The 21,940-nt window shown below is 45.0% G+C and overlaps 1 protein-coding gene across 7 annotated transcripts in view; it reads right to left on the reverse strand.

Annotated features, from left to right (window-relative positions):
* Window positions 1-21,940, reverse strand: part of ARHGEF11 (Rho guanine nucleotide exchange factor 11) — a 130,505-nt gene that overhangs the window by 29,189 nt on the left and 79,376 nt on the right. For 6 of the 7 annotated variants that reach the window (XM_088449645.1, XM_088449640.1, XM_088449644.1 and 3 more), the window contains 8 exons: window positions 19,771-19,813; window positions 18,646-18,742; window positions 17,569-17,691; window positions 17,342-17,365; window positions 15,519-15,663; window positions 14,935-15,037; window positions 11,995-12,024; window positions 10,496-10,622 (listed from right to left, as the gene is read on the reverse strand). In XM_088449645.1, the coding sequence (XP_088305771.1) occupies window positions 10,496-10,622; window positions 11,995-12,024; window positions 14,935-15,037; window positions 15,519-15,663; window positions 17,342-17,365; window positions 17,569-17,691; window positions 18,646-18,742; window positions 19,771-19,813 (692 nt within the window). The remainder of the gene's footprint in view (window positions 1-10,495; window positions 10,623-11,994; window positions 12,025-14,934; window positions 15,038-15,518; window positions 15,664-17,341; window positions 17,366-17,568; window positions 17,692-18,645; window positions 18,743-19,770; window positions 19,814-21,940) is intronic. The other variant, XM_088449641.1, reaches the window with a different exon arrangement.

Consider the following 21,940-nt stretch of genomic DNA (forward strand, 5'->3'; position numbering starts at 1 on the left):
TTCTCATGGCCCCGTTCCCTTTTCGGCCGTGCACACTATAGAGTGCGCCTTTCTAGGTCTGGCACCCAGCCCAGCGCTAGAATAAACACTAATACTCATGAATTATTGGGGGCGATTCAATTCAGCGGGAGTTAAGTTCCCGGTGCTATACAATTCAGCGCACTGTTAGGGCGACTTATGATTTCTTCTCACACCCTCCTGAGGGTGCGAGGAGAAATCAGACTAAAGTGCCGGCCGAGAGGCTTTTTTCCAGCTAAGCGAGGCGCCAACTGCGTCATGGCCGGCACTTTAGTCAGAGAATGCCAGGGCTCACGACTAAACACCCAGGTTAAGTCGTGAGAACCAGCATTCTCCGACATAGAGCCGCATTCAATTTGAGCCGAGCCGCGATACTTTTCCGCGTCCCGGACTATTCGCCTACTTCGCCTGTTTTGTAGGCGGAAAAGTATCGCGCGCGTGCCCGCTTTATCCCGTATTCAATTTGAAAGTACGCGAAAACGGGACCCGGCGAAACTTAAACAAGCGGAAAGTCCTGTCAAATTTGGGGCAATCAGCCTGACACCCCCAAAGGATGCTCTGACATGGGGGTTCCCTTTGGTACCCCCCAATTTGGCTTGCTGAAGGTATTTGGTGTTTTTAAACGGGCTCAATAGCTGCTAAATAGCGTTTTCTATACGTGACGCAGAACAGTATTCAGGAGGTTTTTTGCAGAAAATAACTTATCCCAGCAAATTTGGGGTACTTGAAAATGGGGGTCAGCATATTTAAAAGTTGCTAAAGTGAAGTTGAAAAAATCGTTAAAAATCCACCTGCCGCAAGCCCCTGCAATAAAAAAAACACTTGGGGCATACTTGGGGACCCCCCCAGAGTAAAGTTCGCTAGTTTTTAACTTTGTACCCCAACTTTTTTTTTTCGCCCCCTTTTTCAAAGTAATTTTTTGGGTGTCCTTAAGTGTTTTTTTTTACATTTTTTGACACCGTTTTACCTTTAGGGGACTGTCTGAAGGCTGCACGGGGGTTCCCGCAACGTTGCACCCCGAAACCCCAATTCTGCACTTTTTTCCGCCTGCCATTCATAGGCAAAACTCTTTCGCCTAGCACATTACATTGACTTTCCACCTAGGTGGAAAGTCTTTCAAACTGAATACGGGGTAAGAGCAAAACAGGCGAAAATTACGTCATCTGCGAAAAAGTATCGCGGGTCCGGACTTTTCACCTCAAATTGAATACGGGACTTAACTTGCAAGTGTCGGACTAAACAGCGCGCTGTATTGAATAGCTCCGGGACCAACTTCCCAGCACTATTCAACTCCTGCTGAATTGAATCCGCCCCCATAGGATGTTTTATTTTTTTTTATTTAATTCAGGCTATAGTCACTGAACATGACTCTTGTATTGGCAATCTGTTGTTGCCGACTATTGCAATGATTACCAGTACACTGCAACAATGTGTCAGACTCTGAAGGTGCCTGCACACTAGACGACTCGCAACAATGTCATCAGTGATATCCCTTGTACTCTCCCCGGCACTCCAGGACACGATCCGGAGCAAAACAGATATACGACATATCGTGTGTTGTTACCGATTTCCCAATCGATAGATCGTGCCTGATAGAGATGTGTGCCCAAATTTAAATAATGGGCTGTACTATATCTAGACACAGATGCATGCACAGATCAGTGAGATCTGTGCATGTGTATTAAAAAAAAAAAAACGATGCTTCCCCCCCCCCCCCCCCCTTAAAAGCACAACCAACCGCTGGCTTTTGAGAGCCAGTCCTGGTTGTGAAAATACAGGGGACAAAAGACGTAGGGGTCCCCCTTATTTTGCACAACCAGCACTGGGCTCAGCGAGCCGGTCCTGGGTTTGGAAATACAGGGAACAAAATTAGTTGGGTTCCCCTGTATTTACCATAACCAACATCAGACTATCTTTCTAGCGGGGAGGGGGCTAATTCCACAGCCAGGGGAACCACTAGTCAGCCCACGCCAGGGATCCCTGTGGAGGTGGGGACCCTCCCAATAAAGAAGTCCCCATCTCCAGGGCACCCCAGGCCTGGGCTGATGGCCCGGGGCTATCCTTGGCACCCCTGGGCAGTGGGTGCTGTGTTGATAGTGTAAAGTGTATGTAAAAAATAGAATAACATTGTCTTTTACAGTAGAACTACAGGTCCCAGCAAGCCTTCCCCGCATGCTGGTACTTGGGCTTGGAGAACCACAAGCACTAGCATGCGGGGCATTAAAGGCCTGCTGGTACCTGTAGTTCACCTACAACACACACACACACTGACCTTCAATACCTGGACAGCTGAGCCCAGTGCTGGTTGTGCAAAATACAGGAGACCCCTACATCTTTTGTCCCCTGTATTTTGACAAGGACTGGCTCTGAAAAGTCCGGGGCTGGTTTTGCTTAGGGGGGCGGGGCCACGCTGGTGTTTTTTTTTATTTTACATTTGACATGCATTTTTTAATACACAGATGCATGCACGGATCTCACTGATCTGTGCATGCATCTGTGTCATTAGGGAAATGCCTGTCAAATTACGTTGGCATCATGCAGTTCGGAACGACATATCGTTTGTGCCTAAACACTGAACGATATGCAGCGATTCGTGTACGAGTTCGCCAGATCTTACTGCATGTAGGTAAGATCTGAAGATACGACAAATGACCCGCGGGTACGCGCATCGTTAGTGTACCCTGCACGATTTGTCGTTCTGATGTGTCGAAGGTTCATCAGACTAGAACGTTCAAAGTAAATCTTCAGGAGGACCAGTCACAGTTTGCATAGCATTAGGCAGCAATTGCCAGGAATCCAAGTTATTGAGAATTTAATAATATGTGCAGGTAATCATTTACATGGTACAGTATTTATCTTCTTCCAGTGAATGAATATTGGTCCTTTAATGGTCATGATCAGTAACGCTGGTTTGCCGCCTAACAGCGCATGGTGCTATCAAACCAGATAGGTCACTTGTTTACCACCAATCACATAAATATGGTCTGGAGCAGATTATCTGATGAAACAAGCTCAAACTACTTTGTGGTCGTAAGCGCCCCACACAAGCTATAATGTAGTTTAAATAAATGATATCACTATATACGTCTGTGTACTAAGAACCCCTACCAATGCAAAGTAACAAAACCTATAAACGGAGCCCAAAAGCCCCTATCTTAACAGAAAACAGGCGAACACAGAAAGGTCTCTTCCCTGAGTCTCTAAAGCAGGGGTGGGCTATAAGCTGCCCTCCAGCTGTTGTTGAACTATAAATCCAAGCATGCCTTGCAACAGTTTTAGCATGGTCAAATAGCAAAACTGTGGCAGTGCACGCTGGGATATGTAGTCCTACAACAGCTTGGGGTCCGCTTATCGCCAACCCCTAGTCTAAAGCCATCGTATAGTGTGCGCCCAGCTTAAGAAATGTTATTAGTATAGACTCTGGATAACACATGTATCAACCTTCCAAAGAGGACAAGTGGAAATTTTGCCAAGGCAACCAATCAGCTTCTAGCTATCATTTTATAGATTGTACTAGATAAATGCTAGCAACAAGCTGAATGGTTACTCTAGGAAACGCCTCTTCTTGTCATCATTAGAAGATTTGCTAATTCTTCCCCTTAAACAGATAATAAATTATAGACACCAGTGTGTCATATACAACACAAAACTGGTACAGTAGCTGGCATTGTGTGTGGAGGCTCAATATAATGAATCAGCTGTTTATGTAGGAAAAAGACAATAAAAGTAGAATAACGGACGACAAAAGCAATTCCTCTATAAGCGTAATGGAGACGCTGTAATGGCTGCTAATCATACACAGGGTAAGGCGCGTTACATTACTACATGTCCTGCCCTCATAGCACCTCATTCAGTGCTGGACGCAGTGGCGATGTCTGACGCCAGCGGGTGATGATTTCAGGCTGCGCACAGGTGCGCATGCGTCCCGATGGTTATTGCTGGGAGCTGCGGAATTTGGAAGCACAGAGAGGCAATTTCGGGGGTCGTTACTGAGGAGTGGTCACAGGGGGGTGGCTAGCCAGACACGTGACCCAGTCGGCGACTGCGTCTTCTGTCACTTTTGCACTGACGCAATGTTCGATGGTGCGACAGATGCTGTGACCAATGGGGCGTCTTGATGCGCACAGCGGCAGATTAGCGCAGCAGCTGGTGGGCGTGTCTCTGTACGGATCCCATTGGCTGCGGCATTAGCAGAAAGGCGCAGTCTTGGCTGCGCACCTGTCCGCCTCTGAATCAGACCAAGTACCGATAACCAAAACCGATCTCTGTAAGTGTGGTAATACCAGGCGCACAGAATCGTATAGGGCCTACATAACAAGGACAATATTAGCTACGCGTTATCGGCCTACAGTCTTCCTTACCTCCTCCACAGTTTCCTCTCCAGCTTCTTCTTATCCATCATTTATATCACTGCTCCCCCTCTTGCGTGCCCTGACTGTCCTCAGCCCTTCTCTATATCCCCACACAGCCTGTGCAGTCCTGCGCCTTCATCCCCACACAGCCTGTGCAGTCCTGCGCCTTCATCCCCGGCCCTCACAGCACAGAGGCCTGATTATTCTGCCAGTGCTTTATGGCAGCATCCCAGCAAGATACTGTATTGATCCCATTTCTATTCTAACATGAGCTGTAAAAAAAAAAAAAAAAATCAATGGCACGCTACACAGGACAGAGCAAGCATCTGAGCAGCAGAGCGCCCTGTCTCACTAACACAGCGTGCGAGCAGACCGCCCTGTCTCACTAACACAGCGTGCATCCTGACACTTACATGCCAATGGCTATTAAAGGAGGCGGCTCCTGCCATCCATGACTCCATGTTCACACTGCTGTCTGAGGCAGCTAAAAATGGCTACACAAAAGGTTGGGCAACGCCATCACTGCACTGGGAATTATAAATATAGATCATTGTCTTATGCACAGAATTAGAGACTCACTGATCTACGCTTTCCAGACCGAATGACCCAGTTACTGAAAACCGATATGTCTCCAGTATCGGTGTATAGGGGACCGTTACTGAGAGACGAGTATCTCCTGTATTTGTGTATAGGTCACAGTTACTGAGAGCCGTGTGTCTCCTGTTTAGGTGTTTGGGTCACAGTTACTGAGAGACGTGTGTCTCCTGTATCGATGTATGGGTCACAGTTACTGAGAGACGTGTATCTCCGGTATCGGTGTATGGGTCACAGTTACTGAGAGACGTGTATCTCCTGTATCGGTGTATGGGTCACAGTTACTGAGAGACGTATCTCCTGTATCGGTGTATGGGTCACAGTTACTGAGAGACGTGTATCTCCTGTATCGGTGTATGGGTCACAGTTACTGAGAGACGTGTATCTCCTGTATTTGTGTATAGGTCACAGTTACTGAGAGACGTGTATCTCCTGTATCGGTGTATGGGTCACAGTTGCTGAGAGACGTGTGTTTTCTGTATCGGTGTATGGGTCACAGTTACTGAGAGATGTGTGTCTCCTGTATCGGTGTATGGGTCACATATACTGAGAGCCATGCAGTTCCTGTATCGGTGTATGGGTCACAGTTACTGAGAGCCGTGTATCTCCTGTATTGGTGTATGGGTCACAGTTACTGAGAGCCGTGTATCTCCTGTATCGGTGTATAGGTCACAGTTCCTGAGAGCCGTGTAGCTCCTATATCGGTGTATGGGTCACAGATACTGAGAGCCATGCAGTTCCTGTATCGGTGTATGGGTCACAGTTACTGAGAGCCATGTGTCTCCTGTATTTGTGTATAGGTCACAGTTACTGAGAGACGTGTATCTCCTGTATCGGTGTATGGGTCACAGTTACTGAGAGCCGTGTAGCTCCTGTATCGGTGTATGGGTCACAGTTACTGAGAGTCGTGTGTCTCCTGTATCGGTGTATGGGTCACAGTTCCTGAGAGCCGTGTAGCTCCTGTATCGGTGTATGGGTCACAGTTACTGAGAGCAGTGCGTCGCTTGTATTGGTGTATGGGTCACAGTTGCTGAGAGACGTGTGTTTTCTGTATCGGTGTATGGGTCACAGTTTCTGAGAGCAGTGTGTCTCCTGTATCGGTGTATGGGTCACAGTTACTGAGAGACGTGTATCTCATGTATCGGTGTATGGGTCACAGTTCCTGAGAGCCGTGTAGCTCCTGTATAGGTGTATGGGTCACAGTTGCTGAGAGACGTGTGTCTACTGTATTGGTGTATGGGTCACAGTTCCTGAGAGCAGTGTGTCTCGTGTATCGGTGTATGGGTCACAGTTACTGAGAGTCGTGTGTCTCCTGTATCGGTGTATGGGTCACAGTTCCTGAGAGTCGTGTGTCTCCTGTATCGGTGTATGGGTCACAGTTCCTGAGAGCCGTGTGTCTCCTGTATCGGTGTATGGGTCACAGTTACTGAGAGCCGTGTGTCTCCTGTATCGGTGTATGGGTCACAGTTACTGAGAGCCGTGTGTCTCCTGTATCGGTGTATGGGTCACAGTTACTGAGAGACGTGTGTTTTCTGTATCGGTGTATGGGTCACAGTTACTGAGAGCCATGTAGCTCCTGTATCGGTGTATGGGTCACAGTTCCTGAGAGCCGTGTAGCTCCTGTATCGGTGTATGGGTCACAGTTACTGAGAGCCGTGTAGCTCCTGTATCGGTGTATGGGTCACAGTTACTGAGTCATGTGTCTCCTGTATCGGTGTATGGGTCACAGTTCCTGAGAGCTGTGTAGCTCCTGTATCGGTGTATGGGTCACAGTTACTGAGAGCAGTGCGTCGCTTGTATTGGTGTATGGGTCACAGTTACTGAGAGCAGTGTGTCTCCTGTATCGGCGTATGGGTCACAGTTACTGAGAGCAGTGCGTCTCCTGTATTGGTGTATGGGTCACAGTTACTGAGAGCAGTGCGTCGCTTGTATTGGTGTATGGGTCACAGTTGCTGAGAGACGTGTATCTCCTGTATCGGTGTATGGGTCACAGTTACTGGAGAGAGACGTGTGTCTCCTGTATCGGTGTATGGGTCACAGTTACTGAGAGCCGTGTGTCTCCTGTATCGGTGTATGGGTCACAGTTACTGAGAGCTATGCAGTTCCTGTATCGGTGTATGGGTCACAGTTACTGAGAGCAGTGTGTCTCCTGTATCGGTGTATGGGTCACAGTTACTGAGAGCAGTGTATCTCCTGTATTGGTGTATGGGTCACAGTTACTGAGAGCCATGCAGTTCCTGTATCGGTGTATGGGTCACAGTTACTGAGAGCAGTGTGTCTCCTGTATTGGTGTATGGGTCACAGTTACTGAGAGCAGTGCGTCGCTTGTATTGGTGTATGGATCACAGTTGCTGAGAGACGTGTGTTTTCTGTATCGGTGTATGGGTCATAGTTACTGAGAGATGTGTGTCTCCTGTATCGGTGTATGGGTCACAGTTCCTGAGAGCCATGCAGTTCCTGTATCGGTGTATGGGTCACAGTTACTGGAGAGACGTGTGTCTCCTGTATCGGTGTATGGGTCACAGTTACTGAGAGCCGTGTGTCTCCTGTATCGGTGTATGGGTCACAGTTACTGAGAGCAGTGTATCTCCTGTATCGGTGTATGGGTCACAGTTACTGAGAGATGTGTATCTCCTGTATCGGTGTATGGGTCACAGTTCCTGAGAGCCATGCAGTTCCTGTATCGGTGTATGGGTCACAGTTACTGAGAGACTTGTATCTCCTGTATTAGACCTGACACATCCAAAATGTCAATTTACAACTTGAAATATGTGAGCGCTGAGGTTTGGATGGTTAGTAGTAGCGTTCCCAATAGGCTTTTTGAGCAGGGCAAATTGAGCAATTTCAAAAGGGCAGAATACGCCCTGCTCTTATGGCGGCACCTTGCTAAAAAAATCTGCCGGGTGCCAACCCCACCCATGGGCCTCAGTGTCGCGGGGGTGAAAAATTGCGGTACAGCGCTCACCGACTGTGAAAAGATGCAGTGCGCATGCGCGCAGTAATGCAAGAGCTTGGGGGCAGCCCTTTCGGACACGCTAGAGTACCCTTTCTACTGTCCGGCGCCCTGCCCCATGCCGGACCTAGAATGATCACTAAATGGATATCTATAACAATACATATATTATGAGTAAAAGGAGTCAGTATAAAAATATAATTAAGAAACTAAAATAGGATGGACACAGCGCTTAATTGACAACACTGAGTGACAAATAATTAATCCTGAACTCAGGTGTTTTATTAAAAAAAGGAAAATTATTTATCATGCAAATAATTAAATAGGAGTATTTCAGCAATAGATAATAAGATTCAATACACATTAAAAATTAATAGAATAATACAATAGTCAATGTAAAACCAATAAGAAATTCACTATAAGCTGGAGTTCAATGTCTTTACCCTCCAAATAGGAGGTCTCCTATGTCGCTTAGTGAACCAAAGAAACTGATGGTAATAAGAACCAGATCCACGATTCCTCAGTGGAGTTAATAGTAGTGTATTAACGGTATTAGTTCCAGTGTATAATGGTAATAGGTAAGCTCACCCTCTGTTGGGAACCCGCGGCATATGAAATGTTGAAGATGGAAAAGTGCCGGCTGGTAGGGACCCCAAGCAGGAATAAGGTCATCAGCCTCTGACGAAGCCGTGGGTGGAGCCACGGGGAAACGCGTCAGGCTTCGCCACTCTCGCGGTCATCTACTTGGAGCATTCAGCAGCATAGATTCAGCCATCTGGTTGTATTAACGTGTCCCCCCTGAGGGCTGACTAAAGATCTCACCCGTTCCGTCACTCACTTGCAGTGTGAGCCGGACGGTTTGCTGGAGCCTCAACGCTACCTGAGCGAGCTCCCTTACATCAGCAAACTCACTTGCCGTGTGAATCGGATATCCCGTTGGAGCTCCCTGGCTGCACGCCGGTCTCTGACACAGACGGTTATTCCTGCTTGGGGTCCCTACCAGCCGGCACTTTTCCATAACAAGCGATACAAAGTTTATACTAGCTACAGGTAAACTATCCGGTCCTGGGTTATTAGGCGCTGAGGTCCTTCCTGTTTTATTCATTATAGTGAGAGCTGCCATGAATCTCTTTAGACCTGTGCCGTATAGAGTTTTTAGAACACACTCCCGATGGTCTCATACAAAAGGGATCAGAAATTATGTATTGTTACTACAGATGACTTTCCTAGCCTAAGGCATCACTCCTGCTCTGTGTATTCAATAAGGTGGAAGATGACACTTTAATAGAGCTCCTAAACCGATTTATGTAAACAGCCAGTTTAGTTTCTCCGCTCCAGTCATATCACATCAGAAATATATATGTAATAACTCAAGGAGTAGAACATTAGATGGTTACTTATACCCAAGATATCAGGCATTTATCACCATCAAAAACTCTTTCTGAAACTACAAGAACACTATCAAAATCAGAATAGACGATTCCTAGAGAAGATATGGTACAATAACGCATGTTTCTGTGTCTGCACCACTTTACTGGTGGAATGGCCTTGGCAAGGGCCTACCAAACAAAGAGTTATGCAGATTGTGGAAAGAACAGCGGAAAGACCCTGAAAACCAACCCCGTTACTGCCTCATTACACAGGTATTTATCTACCCTAACTGATTATAAAATTACTCTACTGACATTCAATTAACTCAAATATCTGGATCCCAGTAACCGGAGAGAACCTTTGGTCCCTTATTACAGGTCATACTTCCCACCCCCTGTCCAGGCACAGGAAATGAAAGCTTCCATACCTCCCTTAAAGTCCCCTGGAGCATGGTAATCCTGTTTGAACCCTTCCAAGCTTCATCTGAGGAACACACTAGCTGGAACCATTTAAAAAGTGGTCCTAACAACACTAGAACCAGCTCAACCATTAGGCAACGTAGTCTGTTACCCAGGGGCTAGTGCCACAGACTGACCTGGACTAGAATTAAACATTTTACATGGTTAGTTTTGACAAATGGGAGAGGAGAAAATTGGGCCCATATAGGTATCTCACCTAAGTCAGGCTCTGTAAATAGTGATGTATAGACAAGAAGCAGACACTTTAAAATTACAAAAATATAAAATTTAACTTTAATCAACGCAATTAAGCCGAGATGGCGTTTTAACATTGGCAATAGCACCCTAATGTGTATTAAAATGCATGAATTAAGCCTACCGTACGTACGGGTTTTGTGTGTACTGCACATAGCCCCATACATCGAGAGTTGTCCCCTATATATGTATAGAGGATAGTCACAAAAGTGGAGTATCAAAAAATGATGTCAAATACTCCAAAAGCAGTATAAAACATATTTTTAAAAAATTTACCTCAGTATTTTTATTTTCGCTCAATTTTAAAATCGGTCCTCTCTTTTATAAATATCCCGTAAAGAAGTGTCTCTCTCTCTACTATTGGGAGTGTCCTTTCGAGAAGCTCATATATCGTTATTTTTTTTTCTAAAAAAAAGATTAATTGCAAAACTAGAAGACCGAGCGTAACGTTAGAAGACACGGTTCTAACCGTTGTAAACGCAAACACACTTTACCTGTCATTGTCCAGCAGGTCTTCAGGATAGCTTCCTGTGGACAATCGCTGCAAGCAGAGTTCCTGGAAGTCATACTGCTGGTTGTTTTCGAAGTGTTGGATGATGTTTCGGACATTCCCGGGTTTTACTGTGGAGAAACGAATACGCAACATGTGAGACACCATACCTCCGTAGGCCCATCTGGCTGGCTACATCTTGGGCGGCCATTTGCAGCCAGCAAATTCACCACAGGAAACAGGAAGTGACATTGTGAGAAAGGAAAAGAACAGGAACGACGCAGGGAGAACACTCAGATTATAATAGATTAGCGGAATTTATAAAGGAAGAAAAGACAGCGTCTGCAGAGCAAGATCATGTTAGTTATATAGGTCAAAGCTGAAGAGATCATAACCGAGTTACTGTGTGTCACATGAAGATACTAAGTAAGCGGCAGCTTGATGGACGTTCAGAGGTAATTTTAGGGCTCGTTCAACTGAAGACTGATGGGCTGACGCAGGGGGGAGTATACTATGACCGTTGAAATTGGTCTGCGCATGCTGCACCCCTGTAGATTTTTTCCCATTTCAACCTGTCTTCGGTGGCTTGTGCCAGGATGGGCTGATCGGGGCATTCTGATGGCGGCTTAAATACAATAAGGGGGCATTTACGCTAATGCATGAAGAACTGGAAAAACGCCTGACTGAGCCATTTTGTGTGATCAGGGATGATGATGGTCGACGGATATATAACGGCCTGTGATTGGCTGCCTGCCAACACCCCAGCAAATGTGTTTGTCGCAGGTACGTAACTCATACGTGGGGGTCTTAGATGTGCTCCTGTCGTAAATCGGGCACATGTGCAGCAGATGGAATCCGAAACGCACCCCAATCCCAGCTGGAGCTCTGCAACTGTGCGAAAAACTTGCCTTCATGCGTGCGCTTTTTTCGCCTGTAACTAGGGCCCATTTTGTAACCCTACTCCAAAAATAGCTGAATTTCTGGTCCGAGAGGGATTAAATATGTGAAGAGCAAAGATACACAACCACCAGGATCAACAAGATTGGAGATAATCCTCTTCAAGCAAGGAATGGCCGCCTACCTTGCTGCCACTACATTTATTTTCAATGCTATTAAAAGCTGAGGGTACAATTTTTAGTGTCAGACCATTGTCCCTGCATTCTACTAGTATTGAAAACACTAGTAAACCGCAGATCAAATATTCCAGTGGGTACCGTATTTCCAGTCACTAAGAAGACTTGCCAAAACATAAGATGTCTACTGTGACCACAACTTGACTGTAAGCTCTTCAGCTCAGAGATATGGCCCTCAATGACCATATGATAAGAATTCTAAAAAATTAAAAAAGTTCAGGTATATAGAAATTAGAAACATTAAAATTTTTTAATTGGTTTCATTTGAGTTTGAAAAAAAACATACCAAATAAAGAAGAAGAAAGGATTAGTGAAAGGAGGGTCTATTAGAGGCCAAAAAAGTGTCAAGGAATTAAGAGATTAGGTTTACCTTCACCAGGGGACAAAGGGATATGAAATGCTACAATGAAAAAAAAATTAGGAATTAAGTCTTAATTAATGAAAAAAAAAAAATAATAAGTAGCAGCGCAGCGAATTAATGACAGACATCATAAGCAACAGAGCCTTGAGAAGAGAACAGGGAAAACGGACCAGACAGACATTTCCATTGAAGACCTTCACATCTACACCAGACACTGTGTCCTACGTTAGGCCTCAGGTTGCGGATTTTAGCGTGAAACATCCTTGTCCAGCAAAATAACTCGTGGTTACTTACTAACGGTAGTAGATCAATTACCAGTATCTATCCAATGAAGACCTGTTCATCTAGGGCAGGGATAGGCAACCTGATACACTTTGGGGGTCGCACTAGGCGGCCCTCTAACCTCCAAAAGGGCCGTACGGATGTGTTCTCACACACTACTGGTGTGTTCGCACCAAAACAGACGTGCCCGGTCCCGTTCGTCTTTTTCGCCTGGAAATGCGTCTTAGTCGCAATGTGCTGCAACTACGATGCACCACAAGACTGCACCGATCAATTTGATATGCGGACACTTTATCTCTGTACGCGACCGAGTCTGAATCTGTAGCTTTTTTCCACGCCAAGTAATTAATTAATCAGTGCAGTCGCCTGCTGCATTCTAGTCTCATCGCACAAAAAAGATGTTTGGCGCAAGCTGAGTCGCACAGGACCAGGCTGCTCACTCGTGCCAAGCATCTTGCAACGCATGGCGTATTGAGGCTAGGTGTATGAGAACACATCTGTACATTACTTCTGATCTTAGTAGTTCGTTAAACGAATAAGAGTAATTAGTGAAGAGATACCTATCTATGGGCCTGATTCGGCTTAGATTGCAGTTGCTAATACGCACGCAATTGACCAATTGTAGCGTTCTGCTCATGCATCGCAGTGCACGTGCCGGCCACAGCGATCGGGACTGCGATTGCAGAGGCTACGCAGACCCATCGCAGAGTGATTGACAGGAAGTGCCGTTTGTGGGGGGTGACGGGGGAGCGAGCGCAGGCGTGCCAGTACGTTTCAACGCCGTTGCAGGGGTGTGCATAAATTATCCACTGCAACAGCTTACGCAGCCAGAGGTCTCATAGTGCGTGGCTGTTAGCAATTTCTGAGTAAGGCCAGGGCTTGTGCAAGTGTGTGTATGGGTCCGATGGTACGCTATTGTACAGATGGTTTCACTATTACAGATGTGCGTATGGTAGAGTGGGTGTCCTTATGTGGTGCTGAGTTTGCATTGCGATTGAAGTGGTTTAGCTTGCTATCCCAGTTAAACTGCGTGCGTACGCAGTATTGCGATCCGTAGCGGAAACAGGCCCTATAATAGCATATCAGCAGGCTTTAAAAAATAAACTACAACCTCCATGATCCACATGGGTCTCTGACATTTGGTTAGGTCACCGTGAACCTCGATTCGATTCCCAACCACGTTCATGACTTTGGTATAAAGATCATAATACGAGGACCAGCCATAATTACATGCGGTAGGTGAAGCAGAATTAATTAATTATTGGGGGGAGGGGACTCTGGACCCTCGAGACAGACGCTCTCTATCAGTATGTTGACATTTGAAGTATACTAAAAAGTGATAACTCCTCCCCCTTCCATAACCCCCCGTACTGCTGGACAGTATTATTTTTTTAACCGAGCTGGTAGGATAGACCCAGAAAAGTAACGAAAAGAAAAACAGCATTTCCCTGAAAAATATTAAAAAATAATAAAAATAAAAAAATAAAAATATTTTGGTAAACTTTAAACACGTATTTAACAATGCGTATTTTGCTCTAGTTCTGTTTAAAGTTTACCAAATTTTTTGTTTTTTTCCCAGGGAAATGCTGTTTTTAATATTATGTTTAAATACGGTGGGTGTACAGTGTCCCCAGATGGATTCAAAGAGGAGGATTTAACATCATTTATTAATCCTTTATTATTCCATTGGGAATGCTATAACATGGCGGTAACATATTCGTTAGTATCACCGCGACACTAAACAAAATTTACTGCCGCCATTTAGTGTCGGCGTTAAATGGAGCCCTAAACATGGCTACCACAACAGGTGACATCGACAAAATACTGTGCAAGTAGTTTCTTACTAATTTCAATTATCGTATGGTTTAAATTTACCAATGGCAAGCTGACAACCTGCTTGCAATACCAGAACATAGCAAATAAATAAATAATAATGGACTGAATAAAATGGGGTAAAAAAACAAAACAAAAAGAAAAAGCCACAAACAAATAAAACGATGATAATTGTGAGGTAAACCTCAGACAATATGAATCTACATACACAGATTATTCCATGTCACACAAGCTGGCGGACTGTACCACCTGACCCTACACACTCAAAGTTGTAAATTCAAGTACACAGCTCTCAACATTAGCTAATCTGTGAATGGGGACTCCGGCCTGGCTGTGGCATGTTGTGGGCGTGTCATAATAGGTACAGCCGCTAACCCAGGGGTCTTCAACCTTGGCCCTCCAGCTGCTATGGAACTACACATCCCAGCATGCACTGCCACCTTTTTGATATAACAGCATGCTAAAACTATGGCAGTGCATGCTGGGATATGTAGTTCCAGAGCAGTTGGAGGGCCAAGGTTGAAGACCCCTGCACTAACCCAAACATTGAGGCCACACCCCTGGGGCCATGCTTAGCAGTGCTGAAGTGCTAGGCCACCTCTCCGGCTACTGAAACCCCTGCATGCAGCAGGGTAACACCATGTAACCCCTACCCCAAAAACCGGGTCAAACCCGATCATGTTACAGCGAGATCGCTGCCTCAAATCGGGACTGCCCCACATTTTTCTATTACTAGGTCAGCTTTTTGATTTGTGTGTAGGGTATTTCCTGTATGAACAGTAGGCGGTGTTTGCAATGCAGCCATAATAGTTACAGCAGCTTTTTAATACTCACTACTTTGAGAGGAACTTTTGGGTTTTCCAATGTATTTGAGAATGGGATTCCTTCTCTTGTCATCCGCCGATTCCCGGTCCTTGTCCTTTTTCGCATTGCTACTCTGTGACGCAAGAAAGATCAGGAGTCAACGATATTCCTTCAGATCAAGTCCTGAATCAACTCTTTGTAAAACACCTATACGCTTCAATTGTACTGTAGCAACCAATCAGCTATTTGCTTTTACTGTAGAAATGGGCACCAGACATGAAAGCCAATATCCGATTGGCCGCCTTAAAGACTAGCCTGTTGTTGTACTATCTGCACCTTGCTATGAGCTAGCCCTTAAACAGTTTAAACAATGTCCATCTCACCCACAATACTCCTCCTGTGCCGCTACTCACTACTGTACCTAATAGGCCTGATCCGACTCTGCCACAACCATCAAATCCATAAACACTCTGTGAAAGCCACCTCTTTATCATTAGATTTTGTTAAAGAAAAAAAATATTGTTTGGATGGACATCTCCTTTACAGGACACTTATTTGGGTGTTTGTTCATCTGAATTTTGCTGGACCCTGTAATAACGTCCTAGTCAACTCACCTTTTTAGTCTTGGGGAAGAACGGAAGCCACTTGTCTTTGTCGGGGATGCTCTGAGACTTCTCCGAGACGCTGACGGGACGAAACTCTCGAGAGCTTATTCCAGCATGATTCATATATGTACTTAGTGCAAATGCCATAGGGGAACTGGAGGGAAGCAACGGAGGCAAGAGGGCACTAGGTCATTGCTAATTAGTCATTCGTCCACTTCAACAACATAAATCACTAAAGTTAAAACTTAAGACGATTTCTATAAGAGGGGGCGTAATTATTTTTTTTATACATATACCAGAGACGGGTGTGCACCCAGGTGTCCAACGGTGCAGATATTTTTTAGCTTGTTTGCAAAACTCAGCATCCAAAAACAAGTCCCAAAATACAGAACTGCGGTAATAGCTAATATAATACTATGCTCAGCAGCCCTTAGTACATCAGCAGATAGACTACAAATGTGTCCAAATGGCCGTGACAATTACACAGTTGAAACCAGATTTATATTTGACACCCGCAATACATTATGGGACTTTAATGTATGTTAAGTTTAAGTAATTAACACAGGAGGCCCTTTCCCCCTCTGTTTATATACATATTCCGTTTGTCACACACGTAAAGCCTTCCCAGTGTCATACGGAGAGAACTTTGTCATGTTATTATTAAATATTATAATACATGTAGCATACAACGACAATAATATATAGAGAAGCATTTGGATTCAGCCTGCCTGTGTCTATGCACCCACTATAATACAAGGAGATGCTCTTATTATAAACCCTCTCAGAAGGATCAGATTTGAAGCTGTCAGATACAAACCACCTCATTTGCGGCCAATTCTCAGGCTGTGAACGGAACAGTAACTTTTGAATTCGATGTTGCTCACGCGACTGATCACACAAAAACTGGCCACAGACTGTGTGATGTGGTTGGCCAATTGGATCATTTGTAACCAAATTGCTCAACCAATGTGTGGGAGTCCAAATTGCCATTACAGACAATCAAAGTCCAATCAAACCAAGCATGGTGAGTGATTCTCCCCAACCTAGCACGACCCTGAATCTGTAAGCTTCCATGTTACACATTGCCGGTTCTTCTGCCCGATGCCGGAACCAGCTTGATCAGTGGGATGGGCCACCTAGTGTGTGCCGATGAATTGCTCACTTATCTGGATGTCAGAGTTTGTACGGATCAGACATGTTCGCTAATCAGTGCAGTCAGGTAGCGGATTACAAAGGTCAGTAGCTTGCAGCAAGGAACAGTATATACAACTAAATACGTCTTAATTACTCTCATGGTATTAGGGATACAAACCTTTCCGATTGCACATTATATATGTCCTGGACATAAAGGAGTTAATTAAACAGTATGGTTTAAAAGCCAAGAAGATATGACAAGTTATATATACATTTCGATCACAGTTTACTTGAAACAGAGCGAGGGTTAAACAAACGTTTGTGAGCCTAGAATACCTGGGATCCAGAGTGCAGTGCCTTATACACATACAGCAGAAGATACCCTACGCATTCCGCCATAATGTACAGCATTCCTTAATGCACACACGTCGCACATTCCCACCTCTGGGATTGAATAAACAATACCTACTGCTTTCAATATGTAATGTGCACCCAACATCCAGTCGTTTTGGGTCTAGTACAAATAGAATGGAATATAGTAGGAACCATGGACATCCCTGGGGAACATCGCAGAATTAACCAATGACACCACACACACACAATCGGATTGAATCACTGGGCACAATAGAGAGCAAGGTCAGACCTATCTGCAGCCCACAATTATTATTGGTTCGGTATCTTTCTGATGTGCCACTCACCTTCTCTCTTCTTCATACTTTGATCTGATAAAAAGAAATAAATAATATTAATTTTCAGCCATTTCAAAATAATTCCAAAAACAACGATTTGTTACAAAAATAAAAAAAAATCTACACATCTACTAAAAGTGTAGCCGCACACAGTCCATGTGAGCAGTGTAATCAACGGCCCCGCACAAAATCCAAAAGCATAAACGGTGGTGACAAGATGGTAACCTCAAACTCACAGTATCTCCCCCAGCTGTGCGATCTGTTTAGCAGCAACCTGACGCTCTCTCTGAGGGTCAATATCAAGGTCGAGCAGGTCGTTTTCTCCATAAAGACTGCCCAGGCCCATGGTCCGCTTTGTCCTGTGAGAGATGACAGGTCACAACATGAATATGACAAATCCATATTTACCAGCAAGCATTATAGCGGCATACCTCTACCAGGACCTTAGTAATTTAAATGTTATTAGAGTGGGCTGTGGCTTGTTTTTTGCACATGAGAACAGCGATGGCCACTGGCGGCCCTCCGAACCTCACTAGCGGTCCCCAGCTCTTACCTGCCTTATTGTCAGATTTCTTTGTACTAGGCTGCAACCCTTCTTTTTTTAAATGCCTGATATCTTACTATAGATAGGTGCCTCTTTTGATGATTAATAATATTTTTTCCCCTTATTACTAAGATTAAGTATAATAACCTTTTGAAGGTTAACGGGGAGCCCATATGACCTATTACTACACTAGATGGTTGATAACAATTTAGCAGCACTAGTGACATTTTAAAGCCTGCACAATTTTTGTTTTCCAGGAGAAGAGAGCAGGTTAAAGCCTGCCCACTTTTTGTTTTCCAGGAGGAGAGAGCGGGGCTGCATGGATGGTTACAGCTATTAAAGGCTCTAGAAAATATAGCGAAATGCGTGGTAGGATTTTGATTTATTTTTTTTTAATTCGCTCACGGGACTACTGTACTCCTTTCATTTTAAGTGGTTTTCTTAATACACTTTACTATCAAAAAAACAATTATCCCTTTTAAGTTGCAAAACAGGCTCCTTGTTTTGTAGCACTCGATAACAATAGTATTCGCCGCTGAGAAAATAAAAGGTGACTGTCCTGTATTATGCAGCACAGAAGGGGATATGTACCAAGACTTGGAGAGTGATAAAGTACCAACCAATCAGCTCCTAAATGTCAGTTTACAGGCTGAGTTTGAAAAATGAAAGTTAGGAGCTGATTGCCTGATACTTTATCACTCTGAAGGCTTAGTACATTTCCCCCAGATTTCTTTGGGCATATAGTATTCTGTAAAATGTACAATATCACCTGTAATCTTGTATCTGCTCCTGTATCTCAGGCAACATGGCTTCCTGCGCTTCACTTAATGCACCTCGAATATCCTCAGAGCCGCGTAAACGTGATTCTGTGAGGGACAAACAGCAGCGATGCCAAGAATATTAACCAGTTCATTGTCAACACTTTAAATGGTTATAAAGTACTTTCAAGCATGCTTTAAAGTATAAGGCTACATCCCTACGTATTTATTTTTAAAGCAGAATTCTTTGACACTAAAACCTCCTTCCATTCAACTGATTTTAAAGGAAAACATACATTCATAAATGCTCGTGAGCCCTTTCTAGAGAAAACACCAGGTACAGTCTCGGATACGGCGGCAGGTCCACTCTGCAACATATTTCAAAATAGACAGGAGTACAGACTATCCACTCGCTAAGAACCAGTGACCTGACTGAGGCATGAGACTAACAGTGAATTCAGTCATTGAATGATGAACATATATACAAATAAGGCATCCGTTCACTAGCAGTCTGTGATATCACTGAGACACAACGTTTAGAGTTAAGGCTTCATAAATTATTACCAGACTTGTGCCTTTGCATTCTTTAAAGAGCCTTGTATATCAGTGACGTGCGGTGAGGTAAATAGCTGGGAAGGCGCTGGCTAGTATTAGAGCCAGATTTACAGATACATATATAAACCCAAGGGTTCATGTTTGCATTATACAAAGGTGCAGCAGTATATAGTGCTGGAAATTTGCTGCGTTTTGATCAGGGCTGTGCGGAAAAGGTAGACCACCTGCCATACACTTTTTACTCCAGAGTTTTGACTATAAAAATGATTAGTATAACGCAAAGAAGAGATTTATAATATAGTCTTCCAATTGTTCTCATCATTTTTATATTCAAAACTCTGGAGTATACCTAACTATGACAACTGCCTCACTGTTGTATATAATCCTACTGAGCAGAACCGAGGGTTAAAAAGTTACTGCTCGGCAATGCCATGTAAGTGATGTAAGTGGCCACTGGGTGGCACTGTTTTAGAGCAGTATAAGGAAGATAGTTCTATCCAAATCTGCAGATGAATATGGGCAGTCCCTAATAAGAGGAAGAAGTTGTGAAATCAGGGTCAATACGATAGCTTATTGCTTACCTATTTCACTCAGTAAGTTCTCTGGAATTTTGACTCTCAGAGGCTGTAAAACAGAACAGGATAGCTCAGGCTTGCTTTGCAGACAGCAGTACATATCAGTGTAAGTAACAGTAAAGCAGGGAGTTCCAGGACAACTAAAACAAGAGATATGGTAAGAACTTACCTTTGTTATCTCTGTTTCTACGAAGTCCATAGGGTCCACAGGGTTGACCTTGGGGTATAGGTTGGGAACCAAATCCGGGCACCACGCAGTTAAAACTTTTAGCTCCCAGGATGCACTGGGTCCACTCTCCCTATAACCCCACCCCCAAGCCAGAGGCACCTCAGTTTGTAAGTAGCCAAAGGCCGGAGGAGGAGAGAAAAAGAGAGAGAAAACTGGAACACTCAATAACCATACTCACAGAAATGGGAGACGGAAAACCGGTGACCAGCCACACAGCCCATATGAAGCCAGGTGCGTCAGGGCGGGCGCCCTGTGGACCCTATGGACTTCGTAGAAACAGAGATAACAAAGGTAAGTTCTTACCATATCTCTTGTTTTCTACTTCAGGGTCCATAGGGGGTCCACAGGGTTGACCTTGGGGATGTCCCAAAGCAGTTCAACCAAGGGTGGGGACGCTCCTGTGCTGAGAGGAGAATCCGTCGCCAAAAAGGAAGCATCCTGAGAGGCAAAGGAAACCAATGCCTAGAACCTTAAAAAGGTGTGGACAGAAGACCACGTGGCCACCTAGTAAGGTAAAACAGCCGAGGCGCCACAGCGAGCCGCACACATGGCCCGAGAAAAAACAAGCATCAACAACAGGAAGGCCTACCCATGGGTAGGCCCCTGAGGAAGACCTACGAGGCCATCCAGCCAACATTTGGTTATAGGCCGGCCATCCTTTCCTGTGAAAACCAGAAATCTCAGACCACCAATAAGGAGTCCGATTTCCGTAAGGAACCTGAACGGATCACAAAAATCCAAAGAGGCCAGACCACAGTCAATGAGGCCACACCAGCCGAGAGGACTGGGGACAGAATGGCCGTACCATAAGTTCCAGAACAATATGGAACCTGAAAACCACTAAGAAGCAACACAGGGCGAGAGCAACTCCCACCCTGACATGATGCCCTCCAGAAGAGGGAGCCACATGAGAACGCTCCCAATTCAGACACTCTCCTGGTTGATATAAACACCCTGAGAGAAAGAGAGAGCCTAAGCAATAGACCATGTAATGGCTATCACAACCAGCGGTTCCATTGACTGTCCCCGGAGGTAACGAAGAACCACTACTTACTCCCCAGGAGTCCCTAGGGAGGACAAATGGAGGCATAATCAAGAAAACACTCCAAAGGATGAACTGGATACCAGAGTGGAGCAATTCCATATCTTAACCATACTGACAGTGTAGAGATCCGCACTGTCAGGAAGACCAGGCCAAGTGTGAAACCCAAGCCAGCCGGAAGGAATGCCAGAATAACTGGAAATCCTGGACACCGGAGGATTGTATCGACAGGTACAATACCATAAGATTTATGGCTGCCACAGTTTGTGGTAGGTCCCAGCAAAAGCTGATCCATGTGCTCTAATCATTCCAACGATGACAAAGCCAGGGAAGCCGTAAGACCGCTGTAAGGACACAGTCAAAGACAAACGACCCAGGTCCAAGGCAAAACCAAAGACCCTGAGACAACAGGTCCGGGCAGTGAAGCATCAGGGATGGAGTATCGATGTAGAGACTCCGAAGATCCAAGTACCCCTGACATCTGGGGCAATCAGGAGCCACCAGCAGGAAAGCATCTCCGTCTCGATTGAAAACACTTCCAAAGACCTTGAGGAAGAAGGGAGACCGGAGAACACAGGTACACAAAGTGGAAGGACCACTTCACCGACAAAGAGTCGCTGAAGGTTGCTTCAGAATCCCCAAAGCTGAACTGTAACACCATAGTGTGATAAAGTCAGAAGGCCATGAGGGTCACCTCAGGGGGGCCCCCCCTGCTCACCAGGAGATGAAACCTCTCTTGGGGAAGAGACTAGTCCCCGGGATGCACGTCGTGACGGCTGAGGACTCCCGCTTCCCAATGGAGAGCTCCTGAAATGAACGCTGCCGAGATGGTCGGGAGGAGACCCTCGGACTATGTCCGAATATGTGACATACCTGTCATTGCCACCCAACGAACAGTGTTGCTA

The sequence above is a fragment of the Taudactylus pleione genome, unplaced genomic scaffold (genome assembly GCF_031769625.1).
Source record: "Taudactylus pleione unplaced genomic scaffold, aTauple2 ptg000490l, whole genome shotgun sequence".
NCBI lineage: Eukaryota > Metazoa > Chordata > Amphibia > Anura > Myobatrachidae > Taudactylus > Taudactylus pleione.